This window comes from Filicampus tigris, chromosome 8 (assembly GCF_054856515.1).
Source record: "Filicampus tigris isolate MCC_2025a chromosome 8, RoL_Ftig_1.0, whole genome shotgun sequence".
NCBI lineage: Eukaryota > Metazoa > Chordata > Actinopteri > Syngnathiformes > Syngnathidae > Filicampus > Filicampus tigris.
The window spans coordinates 12,090,277-12,113,616 of NC_141224.1; the positions used below are offsets into that span (position 1 = coordinate 12,090,277).

The window sequence follows — 23,340 nt, forward strand, 5'->3', positions numbered from 1 at the left end:
GACAATTAGCTATTTAAAGATCCTTGTGGAAGATGGAGCACACAGGCTGACTTCTGAACCGGATTCTCCTTAAAGGCTGTTACACAAGCAGTGTGATGACCCTAATGGCTGAACTCGGATGGACATTATATAACCTTGTAGCCCTTGCAGCTCCATCGTAACATAAACCCCTAACAAAAGGTTTGAGAAGACAAATGGCATATGAGGTCGATCGAGAAACATCGTCAGCCGTGCATGAAACAGACATCAATTTTACTTGATTATTCTGACAAGCAACCGTTCACAAATGTGGCCAATGGACAAGCACAGGGAAACTCCTCACAGGAAGGGGCTGATTCAAGAATCTGATTCGAGAATCAGATTTGAGGAACTGCTTCATTTAGTCTATGCACAAATGATTACAGTGAACCCTTACCTTTTTGCAGTTGGCCATTCGGAATTCACCAACAGTATTCCTGTTGTTGTTTTTAATTAGACATTGGTTTCAACGGTATCTTGAAGTAATCCATCTCCACTGCTCTGAGATCTTTGTATGCTGGGGTGGAGCTAAGTTTAGCTTTGGTTGTTAGCGAAGGTTCCAGAGTATTCCTCACATCTTAAAATGCTAAGGCCAACGTTGGTCTCACCATCTGCTTGACAATCAAAAGTCAGATCCTAAGCCATGTATCTTTTTAAGTTTTCTGGCTAATGAACTCAATTTTAAGCATTTTTCCCCAGCCATTTTGTGTCACATTTGCTATGTACAGCCACTTGTTAATTAATATATGCTGACTGAAGCCTGGGGGCTCGCATTCAGTATGCTGCAGGGCCCCCCAAATGAGGTCAGCCAAAGAATTTTACTTTAAGCAGGCGCACGAGCAAGTAAGGGATATCGAAAATGATTGCTCTTAATTCTTTACTATGAAATTAAATGATGCCAACACAATTAACTAATCATCAAACAAAAAAGTGATGTTCAATCTTCTTCTCCCACTAGAATGTGCTCCACCCTTCTTCTCAACACATGGATCTATTTGACCATACAAGGTTGTTGCTTTAGCCGGCAGATAAAATTACATGATTTAAGCGTTACTACCCTGTACTTGGAACAGGTTTCGTTTGGAAAATAAATAAAAGCTCCCCAGATGCCAAAAACATCTACTTGACTAAGATTAATGGCACACACGCCAACATCGAAGATGGACCACCATACAAGTCCATAACATTAAAAACTAGTTGACATAATTCAACATAGAAAAAAAAAGTGAAGTTAAATTCATAACGAAAAAAGAGTGTCTTCTTCGTAAAGGCTTCATGACTGGTATCAAAGTGGCGGTATCATATTGAGGATGTCCTCATTGACACCAATGGCTCCATGGTAACTCATTTTAACAAGGTGTCCCTCAGCGTAACAGATAATCCCAAAGCACTGCCGACTGTTACGTGTCATCCGGAGTCCTCACTAAGCTTCCAAGGGGATCCTGCACCTCTGGAACGCTCTCCACTGATTTGATGCTTTCACTCTGCAAGTCATCACCGGTATCAGCCTTCCAGCTTCTGGAGGTGCTCATATCTCGTTCTCCTTTTTTGAAATGTTGAATGTGAAAAGACACAATTATTCATGATGACACTGACAGTGTGACAACATAGTATAAATGGAAATCTGGCATAAAACGACAGAAATAAAACATCTGAATAACCGTGCAATGTTTACGTGTGAGAAAGTCTTAAGGGACTATTGTAGAAGGACCAGCTACCCATGATGTGGAAAAAAATCTAGACAGGAACACAAACCCACGCTGATGGATGACAAATACTTACGTTCTTTCTCTGCAGAATTCTGTGTTTCATGATGGATGCTGTTTGCCTTTTCGGATGGTTTCTTGGTGTTTTCCATCTAAATCAAAACAAAAACAGATTGTCGAAGAGTACATGGTAGGTACAGTAGAATTCGGTCCACTGAGCACACCGGTAGCCACATTCCCTAAATACAAATAAAAAAAATCGGAATTCTTCTCGCATAAATCGCACTGGTTTATAATCTGCACATATTACCGTACTCCCCCTCTCTGGTGCGCACCCTCAGCCCAGTTGTATTTTTTTCCAAAAAGCAGAGAAAATATACTCTACGCTTGTTATATGTTCTATTTGTTTGTGTCTTGTCCGTGCTGAACAGTGGCGGAGCTATGTGGTGGCCATGGCGACATAACTCTCACTCTCTGGCCACCACTCACATCTAGATTTTGATACCTCTGACGTTTCTGCCATTTTCACAGGAATGCAGTATTCTCAGACATTTTGTTATTCTGCAACAATTCATTTTGAGTCGCTGCATATTTAAAGAACAAACTTATGATTGATTTGATTTCAAAATCTAAAAGCTCAGCAAAACATTGCTTTTTTATTTAGACTTTTTCCTGCTTGTATTATGAGTGTGTTGTGTAAGGTTCTGTATATGTGTGCATTTTATTTCATAAAACCCTGATTGTGTATGGTATGATCAACAATGATTACTCTGTTACAGAGGGGGTTACAAGAATGCGAATGATGTGCACAAGCATGTATGACCACTCCTTAGTGAGGTGTTGTGTCATTCTGGTTACCCCACAAAAAAATTTTGAACTATGCCCCTGATGCCAAAGTAACAGTTGTTTGATGGTTTAATTGCAATAGTGATACTAATTTCTATTAGCCTGTCTATGGCATTTCCTATAGTATACTAGCATTAAAACAGTATATCGTCGCTGTCGTGTGAAAAACACATATCTCAATTTTTTTTTCATTTTCTTATTTTTACATGACTCATGTTTCCGCATTACAGACATTGCATTAAAGTGAACATTTAAAAAAGTTTCCAAAATTGGAGATAAGTGTTTTTCACAGGACAGCGACGATATGTTATGTTCGGCTAATGATGATAGCAATGTTGCTGTATTGAAAATACTTTACAGTAGCAAAAGTAAAGAATAGGAAACAGCACAAAGTACACAGAGGCGAAGATACTGTAAGTGTCACAACAAAATATGCACAACAAAAGGAATGTTATGTTTTCAGCGTGATGTTGATGTGCACTTCTACAGAGCAGATTTGAATGACGATCAAAATTCTTTAATGTTAAAGATTTAAAAAATGTCAACAGTAAACACATCAACAAGGAGCTCATTGGAAAATTTAAGAACAGTAAATCCGATTTCTGTGAGTTAAAGAGACGCTAAGAATAGCCGAGTAAGTGACGCGAAAAATCTGAAAATACACCTCACCACTTTGTTTAGGCTGCAAGGGTGAAAGCTTGTGAAAAAGTATGAACTTTACGGCAATTGTAATCTAAGTATATTTTTTTACCTCAGTGTAGACGGGCTCTGACAGTCGGTGGGAAAGTGGTCCTTTATCATCGGGCTTGCAGGTACTGTTGAAACAAACAGCCCATTCAGAGATCCTTGGCACAGTTTGTATTGGCACAACAGGACCAGTAGTGACTTGATGTTACCTTGCACCATGAATATGGGTGGGCTCACAATCCATAGCGCTCAGTGGATTCTTTAGCATAGAAACATGCGTTAAAAGACAACATAGAAGTAAGGATAATAGAGAGGGGCCGAGCAGGAACTGTCACCTGTGAAACCTTGTTTTTTAATTGCAGGTCATGTGAATTTCCCACTTCAGTGTCTCCGCTTTTGGCTTCTTTTTGACGCTGCAGCTTTATGTATTCATACGTGCTTAGTCCTTTACACACTGCAACAATACCCATTAGGAAAGAGTAATAGATATCAAATAGGCAATGGCTGATCTTTTTACCTAAAAAAAAGATAAAAAATGAGCACGCTATGTATTGTGTTGTTAATACCACCTGCACGATAAAAAGGGACAACAATAAGTAATTGTAGTAGTGTACAGTGGAACCTTCAAAAACAATGATCCATGATTTTGGTTGCCTTCCAAGTTGTAGTATGTTATGTATAATCGGAGGTTGATATGAACCTAATAAAAATAGTAATAACCTAAAAACCTTTCAGTACTAAAACATTAAGATATGTTGGAAAATATAATATTCAGTCCGTTCAATGACATACAATATTGAAATGTATTTAAAATCAATGGCAGGGAAGTTTTAATCTTTTCTACTCAAGATAAAAATTTACTTGTTTTATACTAGAGGTGACTGCCCCCTACTGATTTGGAGTGGAATGCACACCACATTAGCTAGCTTGTTTAGCAACAATGATCTTCTTCCAAGTGCGTACAAAAACATTCAACTCTTCAAATGTGACATTTTTTTAAATATTAATTTCCTTTTGTGACATATTTAACTTTTTAACTCATGATTGAATCTTCTAATGTAATGCTGCATTCCAGGAAGGTAGAAAGTCTGAGTTTTCCTACGTCCGAAAAAAAAAAGTACCCTGACATCACTCGACAATGCCGAACCCCATGGAGAGAGACCGTGAATGGCAAAACAGTTTACAAGACTAAAAACATAATTGTCTATCTTTAGTTATTATTACACTAATTTAGTTATTCGACATACCTTCGTAACTTGATTTGTACTGATTGCGAGAAGATATTGCGCTATCTCCCAGCATGAATTTATTTGGTCAAATGAAAGTAAGATATTCCCTTATTTGAATAAATAAAGCACATTATGGAGGACGATGGTTTGCTCAAAGTCAAAATGTACTTTGATTAACCAAAACAAGAAACAATTTATCAGAGTCAGACATTTTACATTTCAGTTTCCATTCACCTAAAACGCTTTGAGGTCGCAACTGGTACAATCCGAATGGGATAAATCCAACTTCCCACTTTCCTGGAATGCAGCATTAGTACCTCTAACCATTAGCGAAGTTAGCAAGTGAGCATTTACTTGTTTTATATAGTAGGCATGGACACAGCAACTTTTAAGTACACCATCCTCTACTGATTTGGAGTGTGACAAGCGCGTCACCAGCTAGCCGTTTTTGCCATGAAAATTTCGCTCTGTGACATATTTAAAATGTTAGAATACTGTGGTTTAAAACCATTGGCATAAAAGCACCTTTAACATGAGCTAATACTAAGGAAATTAGCGTGTATTTTTTAAATGCGAGCGGACAGACAGACCTTTTAATATGCTGCCCCTTACTGGTTTGGAGCCTGACAGGCACGTCGCTAGCTAGCTTGTTTAGCAACAAAAAGCTATTTTAAGTGAAGGCAAAAACATACACATTATCAAATATGTTGAAAAGTGAAAAAAAAAATCCAATTACTTTCACTCTGCGACATACAGTATATTTAAATTTTCGTGATATAATCCCTTTTCAAAGTGTAATCTCAAAACACCTTGAGCTAGTGCTAATAAAGTAGCATCTGCTTGTTTGGATAATAGGGGAGGACACACTACTTTTAGTGAGCTGCCACCCACTCATTTGCAACGGATGAGCACCACAACCAACAAAACCCTACTTCGACCGAGCACAAAAACATGTTCACCAAAAAAAACTTTTTCAAGTTTCAGAATGTAATTGCTTAGAAAAATGTTTGACAGGTAAGCAGGGGCATCTCATCCTAAATCCAATAATAAAGTAGTTAACATTTTCCTACAATAACCTTTAGTATGCTACTGGCTATGGTTTGGAGTGTGTGTTCTTTATCAGGGGCGTCCAACAGAAAGACTTTCTCTTAGGTTATGTTATCACAAGACAAATTCACAAGAGCTTTCGACTGGGGATGTACGTATCATTGGTACCGCTGTTTTAAAGGGGTGTGTGACTTACAGAGGTAGAAATGGAAACAGAGCAGGTGCCACAGAAGCAGTAGGCACGTCAGACTCAGCATGGCAGTAACAAAGGCCACTATGAGGAGACCGGCTGAACTAGTCTTTATGGGGGCTGATGGTAAAAACACCAGCCAGGTGTCGTTTGCCAGCAAACCTGCAGAAAGGTGGACGCACGCACACGCACACACACACACACGTTTGAATGAATAAATTATCATAACAAATAATCCATTTGTGTCCTCTATCCAATAGTGTGATGACTCACTGTGGAATTGCGGGTTGGTCCGTAGAACGTTTGGATCAAGATAGTGTTGGATGAATATAAACAAGATGACAGCGACAAGCAGGCCCGCACCGACAGCTGCAGAGGTCACGGCTGCAAAGAAGTACCTGAAAGCAACACAGGTGAACTCATGTTTAATACCTAATTGTATTAATAAATATCACTGCCCAAATTACAGTATCTTACCTGTAGTTTCTACCACCCACACAGTTGTTCAGCCATTTGCAGTGGTGATCAAAATCTGACACACACTTGTTGCAAATGCTACAGTGTTTCACTTTGGGCCCACTGAGGAAAAGGAACATTAAACACTTTAGAATAAGGGGCTCGAATAAAACTCATTAGTTAAAATCTACCATATTTACCTCAAGAGGTTAATTACATGAAATGAGAGTACAACTAGGCAGCGCATTTCATAAATCGAGGCAGTAGGTTGAAAGCCAGTCTGCCAACATGCAATGTTGCTTTTACTTTGTCATTTATTTTGATGATGTTTGTTATTGATCAACATGATGCCTTACTGGCTTTAACAGTCATAATTACGTCAGGTCAAGTTGCCTCTGAGACTCCACTGAAGATTCATATTAATTGTATCAAGTTCTTAGAGGGACAGCAATTTCAGGGACACATTCAAAATTTTCAGTATGATTATGAAAATAGAATATACATGATAAAGACGACTTCTTTTATCAAATAACTTGTTGTAGGCAATAAAACCATTTAGATTAGCTTTATTATCATTTAACCATTACTACACACACTGTAGCTAGCAGAGCAGAGCAGTGCAGAGGACATGCCATAAATCACACGTATAACTTAAAAATGTAGTGAAAGGCTAGCATACATACACCTTTACTTCGCACAAGTAACAGTGCAAGTCCTGGATGACATGCAGCTGCACTGTGCGGTCAAAAAGCGGCATCGGGCCGGTGTACGTTTTCTTGGCCCTCACGCTAGCATCTGCTGGATCTATGGTGACCGCGGCAACATGGCTGAGCAAGTGCACAAGAAAGGCCAAACCTGTAAACTGGATGCCGCTAGGGTTAAGGAAAAGTGCTCCGATAAGACAAACACAGCACTGTTTCTACCCCGTTTAGTTTTCATTGAGTCGAACACAAGGAGATATTCATGGTTGTAACAGAAGCTCATAGAAAACGCCCACACAAGAAAAAACTTGTTTGGCTGTGAACGCTAATTTGTGAGCTGGCTCGCCAACTGAGGGCCAGCTGAGCGTCTGATGAGAGGGTTAAGGATACGGTGTAGAGAACGTGGTTCCAAGGCAGAGGTAGGAGAGGGATGAACATGCCAAAGGCCACCACGGCGAGGTAGTTGTACAACAGCCAGGCAATGACTTGGAAGACCTGAGGGGGCCACGTCCAACCGTTCACCCGCGGGGTCTTGGATGAGACCAGCTCGTTTCGGCTGCTGCCATGCATGGGGGCCGTGCGTCTCAGCTTCCCACTGAGGACGTTCATCTAGACAACGTTAGATACAATACTGAGGTCCAGATCTCCTCACTTGAGTGATTGAGGGACCGAATGACATGACTGGGACCTTGAAAGTAACATTTGCTTTAGAAACTCAGATAAATTCAACAAAACACAAAATTGCCTTCAAGTTAAATAATTGACACACATTCAAGCAAAAACTAAACCTTATTGAGCTGTTGAATTTTTTTTGGGGGGGGGGGGAGGAATTGAGGTACAGTGCAATATATAGAAATATTCTGATCTTAACTTTTAAAATGCCTAATTTTACAAATTCAATTTACTATTTTGAATAATGGTAATTGTAGCATAATATTTTAAAACACTGAATATGTTAATTTGCATATCATTCAAATTCATCAAAAAATATAATGCAATATGATTTATGTAATAATAAAATAATACCTGTACAGTAATTGAAGCTTCATGACGTGGTCTGTTTTTAGTATTGATTTCTTATATATAATTTATTCTTGTATATAATTTTTCACACAATAGATACAGTATATATACATATATAATCTTATATTAAGATGAAAAGAACAAAGAAAATAATAAGAAAAGTAATAATAATAATCTAACTTTTATAATCTAATCTAAAATGATGTAATATTCGAAACTTTATAAAGATTTAATTTTGTGTGTCATATTATTATTTTACCGAACTTTAAAAAAAAAAAAATTGCTTATGTGAAATGTGTTGTACATGCACAGAATTGCCTTGCCTATTCTCTTTTACATAACCAGGAATCATTTTTCTCCTGCAAAAGACAAATAGGTGAGAGTCTAAAAGTCAGTAATGGTAATGGAGTTTAAAAAAAGAAAAGAAAAATAAAGTAAGAAAAAAAAACATTTCTCACACAAGCAACATCCCTTTTTTGGGTCATCTGACTCACATGTTTTGCTCAGGGCCCCTCATGCTGACACAAGGTTTTTTTTATGTGCGTGTGCGCGTGTTTGAACCAATAATTGAGTGTTACCATGCATTTTACGACGCAGTGACCTAAATAGACTGTTTGATCACCACTTTTGAAGCATTAAATGACAAAGAAAACACGTTGCGAGTTTGCCTTGAATACATACAAATTAACTTTACACCCAAGATTACGCAGAAAAGTCATGCGGGTGAATTTTTAGCAATTCAAATTCATTGAGAATGACTTACTTTGGTTGCAGCGTTCATAACCTCCGAGTCATCGATTTGAGATCAAAACAATGCAAACAGCGATTCCCAGTGAGTGATTCATTTTTTACTTTGCCAAACCTCACGTCACCTTACATGGCGCCACTAACTAAGGCAACATGAGGAACGCGAAGACAGGTTAGATAAAAGCGCCTCTGCTGACGCCGTCGTCTCAGCGTAAGCGAAGATGTTGCTTGACTTTTAAGTTGAAGAAACAGTTTGCTCGGCGACGCCATGGCAACTGCTACGTACGCATGCGCACTCCACCCATGTCGCCGACCTGCTCGTGTTGCGTTCATGTCCTTTACACAATCACTGGCCACAATTGTTACGCACTCTCCCACAAATCGGATTTAACGAAAGTAATCATGATCCATTTTGATTGACACTGTCCGAGTGATATTGATTAATATGTTCATTATTGAGGTTGTAGTTTGCAGGGGTGGATAACTGCAACACACTTGAGATAATTCAAGTTTCCTATACTGTATTTAATTTTTAATTAAACGAGGCCACCCAAATACGAGACACAACTATCGATTCAGCCGGCAATATACTGTATTCCACTGTAATGTACTGTACAGCACAACACTTCAAATGACAAAACTTTCATTAAAAAAAATGTTAAACTAGAAATTAATAGAAATAATTATGTATTACAAGTACAGTACAGTGATATACAGAACTATGTAAATACCTCCATAATTACCATAATTATTGACACCCCTGGTTAAGGTGAGTTCTTTATCTTATTTCACATTAAAAAATAATTATTATTTTACATCAAATCATATGCCACTTTTAGCAACCATGATGTTAATACTTTGTACAAACCCCTTTTGCCAACAAAATTGCTCTCTCTCTATATATATATATATATGTATATGCCGGTATATTATGTAAAACCATTGAATTTTTTTTTTTAAATAAATGAATAAAATGTAACACTGTAATATAAATTCTACCTCTAATCTGAAATAATTTAATAATCCAATTTGAAACTTTTACTCTGTATTAATAGTGATATACAGTACAGAATTTATTGTACTCACTACAAAAACTGTTTTAATCAAGGCAATAATGATCCATTTTGATTAACGGAGTCAAAGGTTTTTCTTAACATTTGCTATTGTGGCTGTAGTTCGCAGGGGTGGTGAATTGCATTTTACTGAGAGATGTTTCTAATATTTCGACTCTTTTCATTTAACTAATAGAAAGAAACTAGAAAGAAAAAGAAAGAAACTCTCAGTATGATGCAGTGCAATACTTTAAAAAAACAACTACAGTACACCAATAAAAAACATTAAACGAGAAATGCATGATTTCAGACCATACCATAGGGGATTCTTGAATTGTTTATGATCCTGTGTAGTTGTTCAACAAAGCTGTTAGTAATAAGTTCAACTCAGGTTTACCTTTTGAATGATATATGGATGTCTACTTTCCAAAATAAAGCCTTTTTACCCGGATCTCACGTTCCCTTTGTGTTTTGCCTGTTGAATTTTCCTACATTTATAATAACGATTAGGAGACACCATATGAAACTACACATATGTATAAATACAAGTGCAAGCATTTATTTTTACTGTTGCACTAATAAAAAAAACATACAAATAAACAAAAAACAGTCTGTACAAGTAACATTCATTGTTTCAAAGAGGTCACAGGCTTGTGTCGTCGCCATAGTACTGGATCAGTCCAACGTCACAGTGACAGGTGTCGATGCGGGTGAAGAGCGAATAGTGTGGTCAATTATTGGCAGGGCTCTCTGACTCCGGAGACTGCAGAAACTCATAGGGATCGTGAACCATTTCGGACTGTGACGGGCTCCCTATTGATCAAACAAAACCGTTTAGTGAAGAGTCGTGATAATAAATTGATTGCATTGTCAAGACTTAAAATTAGATATCTACCCAAGTGATGTTGATCCCTCTCGGAGGCGTTGGAGAGGGACGACAGGTTGGAGGAGGGCCTGGAGCCCACTCTGTCCACTTGAGTCTCCTGAAACTCCTGCAGAAGCTTGTCAGCGTCATCAAAGTGCTGCTGGCCCTCTTCGTTTCCTGGCTCCTTCTTCACACTTTTACCTGGCATATGAATGGGGGTGGGAAATGAACTAAGAAGTGCTATTCTGATCAAATATTAGACAAATCTGATCACACTGTTGTACCATAGTGTTGCAGATGAGAATGACTTCAGACTTTTAGGATTGTTTCTGTCCATACAGCATCCAGTGACTGTTATATAATTGTGTGTGTTGCCCTTCCTTTACATGGTGCTGTAACTGCCTGCAAATTTGCGTTTCAATGTTCATTAATTTACCTATTGGCGTTTTATTCTGTGGAACCTATCCTCTGCTATTTGCTGAAAAACTCATCTATTCACATATTTTTGTGCTCTTTCTAAAACGCCCTGGGATGCCACAAAATGCCGCCAAAGACCTGTCTAAACGCGACGGCCATTTTGTCATTTATGTTGACTGAAAATGACTCACTACATTTACATGAGCTGGATAAAAAGAGCAACAGTAAAAGCTTCGGCTGAAATTGTGGACAATATACCTAATGTGTTGAGCATGGATATATCAAGAGACATGTCTGGGTAGTTCTTCAGTGACATGAAGTCCAAGACTGAACTGCTCTCTCCAAGACCAGCGCCATCCACCATCTCAACATAAAAACAAGAGCTTGAGTCAAAGCATGGATGTAGTTGAACTTAAACGCAGCGCACGTGCAGCCCACCTGCATGTCACAGAGGCCTGCCTTGGTTTCGTCAGGTTTCAGCATCATGTTCCTCTTCTGAGAAATAAGCATCAGGGGTCACAATTGAGGCACATGTAACGATTTCGATGTAACACTGTAGCGAGCCACATACCAGCCGGATCTGATTGGCAGCTTTTGTGTGATCGCCTCCTGTCATCTTATCCAGAAGTCCATCGACCCAATGCTTGGTGACATTTCCGCAGCCCTTCACAAAGTCCAGTATGCTTGGAGTGGGGAAGGGGGAAATAGTACACAAACTGAAATTGGTGACACTTTTATCACTAAACGTCAATATTCTCCAATAGTGAAGACTCGCCATCTCTACCTCAGAGCACATTGTACCCCCGTTTCATCTCCATACGCCGAGCACAGCAAGTCCGACTCATCAGGTAGCAGGTCTGGAAAGACTGAGTTCTTTTGAAGGCTCTGAATGTTGTACGCGCTACTCAGGAAAGTCACTGAAAAAAGCAAGGACAGGATTTCCCAGCTGTAAAGAAATTCAAGAGTGAGCATTTAAATATGAACCTTTGTGTCTCCTGTCGTCTTTGAAGCCCAGCGTTGTTAATCCAGGAAGAAGCTTATTTGACAGTGAGCTCAAGTCCACTTTGTGGGTCTCCTCTTCTGCAAACGTGAAAACAAGTGGGGGTATTATTTTCCTCAATTCAACAAATTGTGAAAATTCAGTGTTACAAAAAATCATTTCATACTAACATAATGTTAAAATTTTATCTTTTTCTTTTATTCACTAGCAATGAAAAGGCGTTTTGTATGTTTGAAATCTGTGCTAACATAGTCAAACAAGTGTGAAATGGATTTTCAAGGAAATTCAATACAAATACACCAACTGGAGATTTTGATGTGGCAAAAAAAAAAGATTGAAAAATGAGGGGAAAACAAAAATGTGTGTTGTTCCATAAAAGCACTAGCCGTTTGAATTTGTTGTTGGATTTTTTAAATAAATATTTTATTTTTTTAACATAAGCCAATAATGTTTGCCTAGAACGTGCACATACGGTCGTAATTCCGATATTCATGATTCAAATTGTCAACTTTTTGGTATCACGCTGTATAACAAGAATTTGGAGGTAGAAAACATGCAATGGTGTCAAACCTTCTGCATCGGGATCGAGCTGATTGACAACAGTGTACACAAGAGAAGTCTCAGATTCTTTCTGCAAGTAGCCTATCTAAAAGCAATGAGCACACCATATCAGTGTAAACAGCGCTGATACACTGGAAACATGATCACACATATTGATCATGGAAAGTACAACACCTTAGAGTTCGGCATGTATCTGTTGATGCGGTCTCGGGCTTCATCAGCCGAATGTTCCACCAGGGCTAGAACGTGTTCCTCTGCTGTGCTGTCAGTCAGGCTGCAGGCATTTCCCTCTGGCTCAAACAGGTAGCTGAAATCAAAGAAGTTTGTTGGTTTACAGAATTTGATTCCTCCTCCATCAGACATGTAAAATTTGAAAAAAAAAAAAAAAAAGTAACTTACTTCATGTCTTTCACGGGTTGTTTCTTTAACTTTTTGGCTGATTCCACTGGCATAGGAATGATCTCCGTTGGAGGTATATCAGCTGCAAGTTCTTCGTCTCCCAAAATGGCTGCCATGTCCTGCATGAAAGACATGCTGCGCTTCAAAACCAACAGGCGATCCTGACGACAAAAATTGGAAACATTGAACGTCACATCCATATCCATCTGAAATAGACATTTTCATGTATAGTACATACCGTCCACTACTCCAAAAAACCTTTGCGGATGAAATTTCAGGATGATCTAAAATGCACATCCAACCGTTCAGTGTTTCAGTACTTTATGTACAACTCGCTGTTCTAACTAGGAGCTGAATGGCAAATTCACAACAGTTGTTTGATGCAGTACATTTCCTGGTTTCATTACAATTGGTATAAACAGTCCTCGTCATCACGCTGTTCACGTTCTGTCATCCTCGGACCGAGACATCGAACGTTGCTCAACAGTGCCTCGCTATTGCGAGGCTTCAACAGGCTGTTCCCAGAGGGAAGTGGAAGGTTGCTACAGAGACGTCGGAAGGAGTAACAGAAAGACATAAAAATCCGAGGAAATTTTCATGGATCCACCAGCACGTGTTGTGAATTTTGCCGTTTAGTTCCTTGAGGATCCGGCTAGCTGCAATATCAAAGTAGTATGTTCAATCAAGACTACTCCCCATTTGCATTTTTGCACACATACCTGATTCTTTTTAGTAGTGCTGAACTGGGATTTGTGTATTAGGCTACTTAGCCTTGTCATGTTAAATTTCCATTCACCTGCCATGTTTAGTCATTTCTTTTCAGTCAGATTTTCTGTTTTAGTATGCTCCACTATGCTTGGTTAAAGTTTCTGTTTTAGTTTAAATTGTTGGTTTCTATTTGACGAACGCCTGTTATGTTAAGGAATATTTACACAATAGGATCACACTGTTATTTTTTAATTCTATTCTTTTTGATTTCACACATGGGTCTCTTTTTGGAAATTAATGGGCCAGGTGTGAAATTTCAATGTCTACTGGTACGATAATAAAATTCTTGAATCTCTGTTCTAGATTGTCCCAAGAGTTTTGGGTGAGGAAATAAGGTAGAATTGTCCAAAATGTCTTGTATGTTGAAGAATCAAGATTCAAGGAGAGTACTAAGGGATCACTTGTTGATTAGTTGAAAGGTGTGTGTCAATACTTTTGTCCAAGTCGGTTGACGAAGACTATACCATGAAGCTCACTACCTTGCTCATCATCTTAAACCCGGTATGGAGAAGTTTCTTGGCTGCCTTATAGTAGACCGTCTCCGGGCGGTTGTAAACCATAGCGTTGTCACACATCAGCTTAAAGTCCGCCTAAACAACACATCGGATTCAGACAGGCAGAAGTCAAACTTCATTCCAATTTGCGTGACAATTTTGACCAGTGGCTCTTGTGTGAAGCCTTATCTCACCTTGAATTCTGTCACTGTGTTGTACTCATTGTTTGTAATCTTGTCTTTCATGGTGCTGAAGTCCATCGGATGCTTGATGATCATTGAGTAATTGGGAGCAATCGCATCAGTTACCGGGAAGGCAAAGAAACCATGGGCATCTTTTCTGTGAGGACAAGACGCAAACGTTAGAGCAGTCTTGCTGAGACCAGTTTTTGATTGACATTGGCTACACTTTTGAACTTCCGCGTTTACGCCACAGACTTAGCGCAAAAATAGGCAATTCCTTCGTTGCACTCACCTCTGCAGCTGGCGCAGGAAGTGCTCAAGTAATAGCTGCCGAGGAGTGGACTCACTCTCTGTATTGGAGGAAACAATGAAAATGTAGCAATATCGTGACGCATTTTGATCTTGATAATGGCAACAACATAAGTTGGTCCTTGCCATGCTGTGTCCGACATGCTCGCACGGGCCTTTCTCCTTGGTGCTCTACTTCTACCTTCACACTGGGGTGAAATTCCTCAAATTCAGGCTCACTCTCAAACTTCTCCTTCTTCCTTTTCTTCTCTTCTGGCTGATCGATAACATCATTTTTGTGAATATCACGTTCAAAACAGGAATTCAGAGGAGACGTGTCACCTTTATAGGCTTAAATTAGCATTCCTCACCTCTATTTTGATACTTATAGTTTTTGATATCGTGAAAGGTTCGACGGGCACGCCAGTGTTGATCGCAGTGGCGGGTGCTGCCTCAGTTTCATTCTGCTCTCGCTCTCTTTTCTTCCTCTTTTCCTCCTGTCAGATGATTGACAAGATACTATTTAAACCAAAAAATGTTTCTATTTGACACTGAAATGTAGGCGTCATCTCATCAAACTGACCTTCCGTCGTTTTCTGTCTTCATCGTCCAAATATTTGTCCTTGTCCTTTTCAGACTTTTTCTTTTTCTTCTTTTTTTTCTCTTTGTGGCGCTCATGGTCTGATCTGTCGTCATAGTAGCTGGAGTCATGGCCTGAACCCGAGAGTTCTGTCACTTCACTACCCCCGACTTTGAGCACAAGTTTCAGCGGCTTCTCCAATGCCTTGTCCTCATAGTCTGAAAAAAATGACAGTGTAGATATTGAAGAGTAGAAGATACAATTGGGAAGAAACTTTCACTTGCTGAGCATTTTATAATGCTTAATCTTGAAATATTACGTGAAAGCATTTATGCCTTTTCATGGAAATTGGAATCTTCTCAGAACAGTCTGTCGAATGTGATTATTTTTTCATTTCATGCTATTTTATATGTAAACTGTGCCAAACAAATCATACAAGCTACTTGCTGTGGCTGCCTTAGAAGGGACAATCCACAAGACGCAACAACATTTGAAAGACAATGTCATAAGTTGTATAGTGATTGATAGTTCCCAGACTGGTGTAACAAAACATATTTAAAATCCAAACTACCAGTACAATTGTTTCCCTTCTTATTAATTCTCCTGGAGTCTAACACATTTCCCAGAATCCCTGCCACATCTTCAGACCTGAAAATTATTCGGTTTTTTTTTTCTACCTGTAACTGTCAGGAGTTCAGGGTGTTGTGAGCAGGCACGCTGTCATGAGGAAGCAGCGGCGAGTGGTCATACCATATTTAACTCTCGCCTCTTCTCGCCCACTGAACTAAGCAAACACTGCACGATCTCTTTGTGCTGGTTAATAGTCTGGCTCACATTGGAGGAGAAAAGTTTGGAGTTTGTAATTTGAAAATGGTTGGTACAATAGTTCCACAGTCACTTCCACAGCTCTTTAGTTCCTCTGAGATTTGTATTGCTTTTCTTAAGGTTGAGAAAATGAACCATGAGTTTGTAATAACCTAAATGATGATGGGCAGACTACAGCATGTTCATATTCATACAAAATAGGCGCAGTAGTTTGTTCTGTTAAAAGCCTCAATAAACATCTGAGTGAAAACAAACTAGATTTGCGGCCATTGCTAGCACATGAATCTAGCACAAAGATAGCAACAACAATAACAACAGAGTAACAATCGTTAAATAGCATAATACTTCAAATGCATTCAATTACCATCAACTGTCCTCCACTCCGGTTTGTGTTTCTTGTGTTTCTTCCCCATTTCGCAATATTTACACTCAAAACGTACGTTTATTCAGGCTGTGTAGCAGACGTATTCGTTAGCATTGGCGTTAGCATTTACACATCGGTAAGCGGAAATGACGACTTACGAACGCGTTTAGTATTTCCGGTTTAAAAAGTAGCGCGCTGAATTCGAGCCCTTGAACATCACCGGACTGTCTTCTCAATAAAGCGTCAGTGTCGCTTCTTTGAAAGTACATCTTGGTATGTATCATTTTAACATTAAGTGTGGTTATGTTTTGCTTCATAGCGACAACAACACTTGGCTGTCGTTGTAACTTACCTAGCTAGCCACTGTACTGTAGCGGCAACCGGAATCTACCATTTGACAAACTCGTAGGAGTTTGGAAAGTTGAGAATGTTTTCTATTAAATTTTTCATTTGTTACATTGGATCAAAAGAGTAATCGGGAAATCTGAGAGGTTTTTTTTTTCATAATGTTTTTCTGTCACCAGGAATGGCAAGTGACGATATGGATACGAAATGCCCCAAAACGATCGATTTAGAGGTCCACGTTAAGTCCCAAAGGTGGGTTATAAATTAGGTTAAATATATTCATCGTTCATTTCCCCCGTTCACCAGTACAAGTTGCCTGTTTTTCCAAAAGTGGAGCCCACACGTTTATATTTGCTATAATTAATTCAGTGTTCACCGTTTAAATCCCCTGTAGCACAGCTAAACTCTCAGACGTGAGGATCCATGTCCAGGGTCTGCTAAGTCGTCACAGCATGGTGTTTGGAAACTACAAATGGACAGAGTTTGATGAAGGCTTCCTGCACACTCATGTGGAATCTGTGGCTATAGTTGATCGGGAGGAGATTCCATCACAGGTACTGTAGTTTATTTGAGCTTGGTGGTTATTAGTGGTTATTTATGTTGATCTTTTGTCATTCACGCTTCTCCACGTTCAGCCCGTCGATTTGACAAGCTGCAAGGTTTCCTTCCATATCTTCACACTAAATGAGGATGGGCCTAGCACACTCAGTTTGGAGGAGGATGAGGAGCTCTCAGCGGCTAATCACTGGTTGCTTCCAGCAGGTGATGTAGGACATACAGGAGAGAACAGTTTAATAGCTCACCTTAATACGGTGTATTTATATTTCCATTTGGACAGAGGCAAAATGAAAACAAGGCAGTTTACAAGTGTAAAATGACTGCTATTACGTAGCCATAAAGTATAATCTTCACGGAATTGGATGCTACAATATTATAGTAATTACAAGAGTAATCTTTTACACAGAACCTACTGAAGTGGTTTGCTGCAACTGTGTGCGCTTTCAATCAGCAACATGGCATTCCGCGATCAAATACTGTAATTAGATGTGTATCGTATGAGATGGATAGATGGGCTGAAAGACAGATAGATGCAATTAATCAAATATGCTTGCGATATTCATTTAAAATCCGGGCTCTGCAGCACTTTCTTAACCAGTACCAGTAGTCAGCTACTCACCAGGGTGTAAACGCATGGTTAAGGGTTAACTCAAGGCAAATTTCTTTCTTTGCAGTAGTATGATCTACATGTGAAATGTGAGTGTGAATTATTTTTCCAAACAAAACACACTATTGTGGAGGGATTAAAATCTAAAATCTGAAAAAGGAAAATAAAAGATTAAAATGTTGCCCATTGGGACATATCCTTAATGGCAGTTGTATACATCCAATAGTTACAGTCTGTTGAATGTATATGAATGCATTATTGTAAGGATGTTTGATTACCCTGTTTTTGGGACAAGTAAAAGTACTCACCAATACAGATACTTAAGAATGCCATTATTTGTCGCAATTGTGTTGAAAATATGTTAATTTGAATCAAATATTGTTCAGAAGCACAAAACACAAACTTGAATTTAACATAGTGTATGCTTTACTCAATTATAACACTTATAACAACTTGTCATGACTCACATTTTAATATTCAAATGCATGTTCTTTACAGTCTGGAAGCCAAGCCATTTCAGTTGTGTAGTGTCTCAGTTCTGAACACCAGGGGGCGCACCATATGAAACGAGTATATTATGTGAAGAAGTGGAGTGTTCTGACTCCTGTCGCAGCTTTTTTGGAATTCCCTCAAACACACAAGCGCCGTCCTGCCCCTAAAGGTGGAATATTGCCTGAATGACTCCACCAATCCTTTCATGTTAAAATTTATACAAAACAACTTTTACAAGCAATGGAAAAGGGTAGTACAATAGTCACGTGTTTTGATTTCACGATTCTCTGCGGAAAATTATGAGATTACCTGGGTTGACTTTTTAGAACTACAAACTTTGAAGCCATATTCAATGCTTCCAACTATGCATTTTAATCGTAATGTTCTCATTATTTCCTTGCAGCTGATTTCCACGGTATTTGGGAGAGTCTGGTGTATGACAGTGAGGTCAAAACTCAGGTAAACCACATGTGTTTTCCTCAATCAATTAAGTAATCTGGTTTGCCAATGAAATCAGATGTCAACTCACTAGTCTGTGAACACACTGGAGTTATTATGCCATCATTACATGGAAATTCACGCGAGAGCAAAGTGCTAAACTTCAAATTACTCTGGTTCTCCTCCAGCTACTGGATTATGTCACAACAACAATTTACTTCTCGGACAAAAACGTCGACAGCAACCTGATTTCATGGAATCGTGTTGTGCTGCTCCACGGTAACAATTTCAAGAACAATACTCCAATCATCACAATTTGTTGTATCGCAGATGCCAAGACTTCTCTGTGTTCATACATCCAGGGCCCCCAGGCACCGGGAAAACATCCTTGTGCAAAGCTCTTGCCCAGAAGCTGTCAATCAGGCTGTCAAGTCGGTGAGAAGGCCTTCATTTAATTAATACTGCTTGAAACGCACCTGCTGTTTTTATTCCTGCCCTCTCCATGCAGGTACACGTATGGACAGTTTATCGAGATAAACAGCCACAGCTTGTTCTCAAAGTGGTTCTCTGAGGTAAATGAGCTCTTTTTAGGTTTCTGTGGAATGGACCCTCGTTGGTTGCTGACCCCATTTCTTTGTTGCAGAGCGGCAAACTGGTCACAAAGATGTTTCAGAAGATTCAGCAGCTTATTGATGACAAAAATGCTCTTGTGTTTGTTCTCATTGACGAGGTAAACAAAACACAAATCTGTCGCTCGCTGTCAAAAGTTGGGAACAACAACATGAAGTGTATAAAATGTTTTCACGCTGATTTATGAGTTTAATTACAAGTGTAGATTGGTGAAAATATCAAGCAATTTAAACATGGTTTGTTTTTGCTTGGAAATGCTAATTGCAGTTTCGAGCTTGAAAGTCCTCATCAAAGGATTTATGGTCATTTGAGGATGACTCAATTGGCTTTGTTTCAAATTCATTTTTTTTTTTTTTACATTGTTACTCCGTGAAATTAGATGACTTAAGGTTTAAAAGTTAAAGTTTGACTAAAGATTTCTGTAAAATATGCCTAAAGAATCATGTGAGCCATCAGCCCGCCTCAGTAGACTAATTTAGCCAACATCGGATGATTAACTCAATATGTGTTTCGCTTTTTCCTTTGAGTTTTAGCGAATTAAGATGTTTTTATTTTGGTAGGTTTCTACTATCTATTTTTGTACCCATTCCCGTTGGTTTGTTAGAACTCTTAGCGGGAGAAGGTATTCACCAACCATTGGCCAAGAAATGACTTTTTGATCTTCATTTGAGTATTTTGCATTTCAGCCAATCTTTTGCATTAGACTTTGGAGGTCATGGCACATACACACAAAGATCTATTCACACCTATAGACAAGGTCGTCTACAGTGAATCTGCAATTAATGTTTTGGGAATGTAGGAGGAAGCTGGACTGTTTGGAGAAAACACGCGCAAACGCTGGGAGAACATAAAAACTCCACAAAGGATGGCATGAGCCAAGATTCAAATCTAGGAATTCTGGGATGTGTGGCAGACATGCTAACCACTGTCCACTATGAAAGTGAACTGACTCCTGTTAAAAATAAATCCTAATGGACTTGGTGTACAGTACTTAATCATCTTACTGTGAATAAAAAAAAAAAAGATAACCCTTTTTATACAGTATATACAAGTCACGGTAGACTGTATTTTTCTGGAAAATCCAAAGTGGCTGTTTGTCTTGTGTCGCTGATGGTAGGTGGAGAGCCTGACAGCAGCAAGGAACGCCTGCCAGGCGGGAACGGAACCATCTGACGCCATCCGCGTGGTCAACGCTGTCCTCACTCAGCTGGACCAAATTAAACAGTTGGAAAAATTTACCCACCATTTCACAGTTTTTGTGTTCTTTTTTTTTTTTTTTTCTCTCTCTCTCCACCACCGCAACCATTTTGTTCTGTATGTTGTTAACTCTCAGGTTCTTATTTTAGACATTCCAACGTGGTGATCCTGACTACCTCCAATGTGACCGAAAAGATCGACTTGGCCTTTGTAGACAGAGCGGACATCAAGCAGTACATCGGACCTCCGTCTGAGAAGGGCATCTACAACATCTTTCTTTCCTGCCTGGAGGAGCTTATGAAGGCAAGAGGAATCACTCCTAAATGAAAGTAAGCATGTGAAAGTGTGTGATGATAATGATTCCCCCGATGTGTGCAGTGTCAAATCATTTACCCGCGGCAGCCCCTCTTCACCATCTTTGAGCTGGAGACCATGGGCTTTGCGAAGAGCGACGTATCTGAACACAGTCTGACCCTGAGGAACATCGCCCTGTGAGTACACTTTCCCATGATGCATCAGCAGCTAGCCGTGGTCTTTTTTTTTTTTTGGGCAACATTTTGTTTGGGTCTTTCCAGAAAAAGCAAAGGTCTGAGTGGAAGAACACTGAGGAAATTACCGTTTCTAGCTCATGCACTCTTTGTGAAGGTAAGCGTTGGATTGAAACCGAAAAGAAACGATACAAATAAGAGTTGTGTTGCTTCTTAATCCTGCCGTTTTCTTCACAGACACCCAGAGTAACTCTGGGAAGGTTTCTTAAGGCCATGGACCAGGCAGTGGATAAGCAGAAGGAGGAAAAAGCTAACCTAGTAAACGGTGTCTGACACATTTATAGCCCACAAGCTTCAGTTGTTTATTTATGAAGCATCATCAGGTAATTTAGTGCTGAATGATTCTGTACACAAATTGTTTCAACCACAGAAAGTTATTGTTGGAAGAAATGCTGTCTGTATGTTTGTTGGTGCTACAGCTCAAACCGTTACTCTTCCAGATAGAAGTGTTTAAGATGCTTGATACCAAGAGTCGGAACTTGTTGTTGTCTATTGCTACCATAGTAGTAAAGTCAATATTTGTATGAAAAACGTACAAAAGCCATAAATCAAAATCAGTACAGCAGTGTGCCTTCTTGTGCCACATGACATCTTACGCTGCTGCAGTTCATAATTTTGAAACGTGTATGTTGGCACCTAAACTGTTTTTCCGATGCAAGCTTACAACTGCGATTTTGACTACATGTGGGTAATTTTTTTTATTTTTTTTATAGATCCCCCAATTTATGGATATAGTCATATGCCGACCTGAGCAACAATTTAAGATAATCCAAACTGTCTCATCCCCCAAAAAGATAGTTTAAATAAATTAATTTGTGTTACTTTTTAAAAAGCAAATTTGATCTATTTTTATGTCAAAAAAAATATTTGCACCGTTTCAAAGCTGTTGTACATAAATGAAATAAACGTTGTTTTTGTGCACAACAGCGGCAGTGAAATATTTTTGTCACCAGGTGGCGCCCTGATACTGTTTGCAAGTATTCTCAGCTCCTTTTGAAATGATTCCTATTGGATTCTGGTTGTTACTGATTAGGGGTTGATCTAATGAAGCACTGTTGAAAATTGCCAAGTTTGCCTTGCATCAGGGACTTTTCCAGACTTGCTCGTGCAAGTTGTCGGATTGAGTTCAGACAGTGTGACCCTGAGTGGCATTCCGGGCTTGTCTGGCGCTGGCTGCCTCCTTGACCTGACGCACAACTGTCACAGGGCTCCTGATACGTATCAGTCATAAGCAGTGTTTATATGAAGAGATCAGTGGTGGCATTGTTCATAGGAGCATGTCTCACATTCTGTGAATACTCGGCTTCTTTGCATGTCAGCTGCAGAGTGCAGACAATGGGCCCCTTTGTTTGTTGGCCAACAGCTTTTTTTTTTTTTTTTTCTTCGCTCAACTTCAAAGGTTTCTGCGGAATGTAAAAGGAAAGTTCATCTTTAATCCCCACACAATCGCACCAGTGTCGCCTTATAACAACTTTGCCCGGGTTGCCACACTAAAAACAATTGACACAGTGCTTTGCAATCCTAAATCTGTCATTAGGATCAAACAGGGTTTTGTACTCTAATCATAGATACATCTCAAAGCTGGGTTTTAGAAGGAAATCTTGGATTGAATTCCCATCCACGCTCAAAAGTCCCTCATGACACAAGGACACATGCTTTTTTTAGTGAGAAAAGCGGAGGAGATGGAGAAATACTACTGGAATGGCTTCAGTAAATAAAAACATAATTTCGATCTTCTGAAAGTAGCTGTCAAAGGGTAATCAAGTGAGAGGAGGAAGATAAGTCAAATGCCTCGTTATTGTTTCGAACTTAAAAAAAAAAAAAAAAAAAAAACTCACTATTCCAATGACTGAGAAACCCAAACAAAACAAACAGTCTGATGTTTCAGGTAAGTCGCTCAAAGCAATGGAATACCAGTGCATGTGCCAATAGTGATTCATTTACACACATTATAAGGCATGCCGGCGGGAATGTACATGTTAAAAACAATGGAAAGCACCACTCGTTTTGTTTTGGATACTAAAACAGATTACACAACAGTTTTTAACTGAATACAGGTAAAAATGTGTTGTTGTGTTCG

General features: G+C 39.2%; 3 protein-coding genes across 9 annotated transcripts; 1 reads left to right on the forward strand and 2 right to left on the reverse strand.

Moving 5' to 3' along the window:
- Window positions 1–446: 446 nt before the first annotated feature.
- zdhhc11 (zDHHC palmitoyltransferase 11) lies at window positions 447–8,911 on the reverse strand. 4 transcript variants are annotated; one of them, XM_086038439.1, is made up of 11 exons: window positions 8,667–8,911; window positions 7,271–7,489; window positions 6,863–7,041; window positions 6,201–6,302; window positions 5,997–6,121; window positions 5,730–5,885; window positions 3,593–3,774; window positions 3,467–3,516; window positions 3,322–3,385; window positions 1,801–1,876; window positions 449–1,561 (listed from the first exon to the last, which is right to left on the reverse strand). In XM_086038439.1, the coding sequence occupies exons 1-11, from the start codon at window positions 8,682–8,684 to the stop codon at window positions 1,419–1,421; spliced, it is 1,314 nt and encodes a 437-aa protein (XP_085894565.1). In that variant the 5' UTR covers window positions 8,685–8,911; the 3' UTR covers window positions 449–1,418. The 4 variants fall into 4 exon arrangements, with proteins under 4 accessions (XP_085894564.1, XP_085894563.1, XP_085894565.1 ...); XM_086038440.1 differs by having other exon boundaries at window positions 450–1,561; window positions 3,593–3,711; XM_086038438.1 differs by having other exon boundaries at window positions 447–1,561; window positions 3,602–3,711; window positions 5,730–6,121.
- A 1,328-nt stretch (window positions 8,912–10,239) lies between these two features.
- On the reverse strand, window positions 10,240–16,614 carry brd9 (bromodomain containing 9). Of its 2 annotated transcripts, none has more exons than XM_086038436.1 (17): window positions 16,446–16,614; window positions 15,260–15,474; window positions 15,048–15,173; window positions 14,824–14,953; window positions 14,681–14,738; window positions 14,401–14,545; window positions 14,192–14,302; window positions 12,945–13,063; window positions 12,720–12,852; window positions 12,555–12,630; window positions 11,969–12,064; window positions 11,769–11,901; window positions 11,556–11,667; window positions 11,423–11,479; window positions 11,243–11,348; window positions 10,598–10,768; window positions 10,240–10,515 (listed from the first exon to the last, which is right to left on the reverse strand). In XM_086038436.1, the coding sequence occupies exons 1-17, from the start codon at window positions 16,492–16,494 to the stop codon at window positions 10,433–10,435; spliced, it is 1,920 nt and encodes a 639-aa protein (XP_085894562.1). In that variant the 5' UTR covers window positions 16,495–16,614; the 3' UTR covers window positions 10,240–10,432. The 2 variants fall into 2 exon arrangements, with proteins under 2 accessions (XP_085894562.1, XP_085894560.1); XM_086038434.1 differs by having other exon boundaries at window positions 12,945–13,105.
- On the forward strand, window positions 16,556–22,184 carry trip13 (thyroid hormone receptor interactor 13). Of its 3 annotated transcripts, XR_015087870.1 has the most exons (15): window positions 16,556–16,718; window positions 16,970–17,042; window positions 17,185–17,344; window positions 17,426–17,552; window positions 18,851–18,906; window positions 19,074–19,164; window positions 19,248–19,320; window positions 19,394–19,457; window positions 19,529–19,615; window positions 20,633–20,739; window positions 20,862–21,015; window positions 21,091–21,203; window positions 21,288–21,357; window positions 21,438–21,583; window positions 21,974–22,184. XR_015087870.1 is itself a non-coding variant. In XM_086038441.1 (14 exons), the coding sequence occupies exons 2-14, from the start codon at window positions 16,972–16,974 to the stop codon at window positions 21,531–21,533; spliced, it is 1,269 nt and encodes a 422-aa protein (XP_085894567.1). In that variant the 5' UTR covers window positions 16,556–16,718; window positions 16,970–16,971; the 3' UTR covers window positions 21,534–22,184. The 3 variants fall into 3 exon arrangements, 2 of the variants coding, with proteins under 2 accessions (XP_085894567.1, XP_085894568.1); XM_086038441.1 differs by having other exon boundaries at window positions 21,438–22,184; XM_086038442.1 differs by lacking the exon at window positions 16,556–16,718 and adding an exon at window positions 16,728–16,864 and having other exon boundaries at window positions 16,968–17,042; window positions 21,438–22,184.
- Window positions 22,185–23,340: the final 1,156 nt, after the last annotated feature.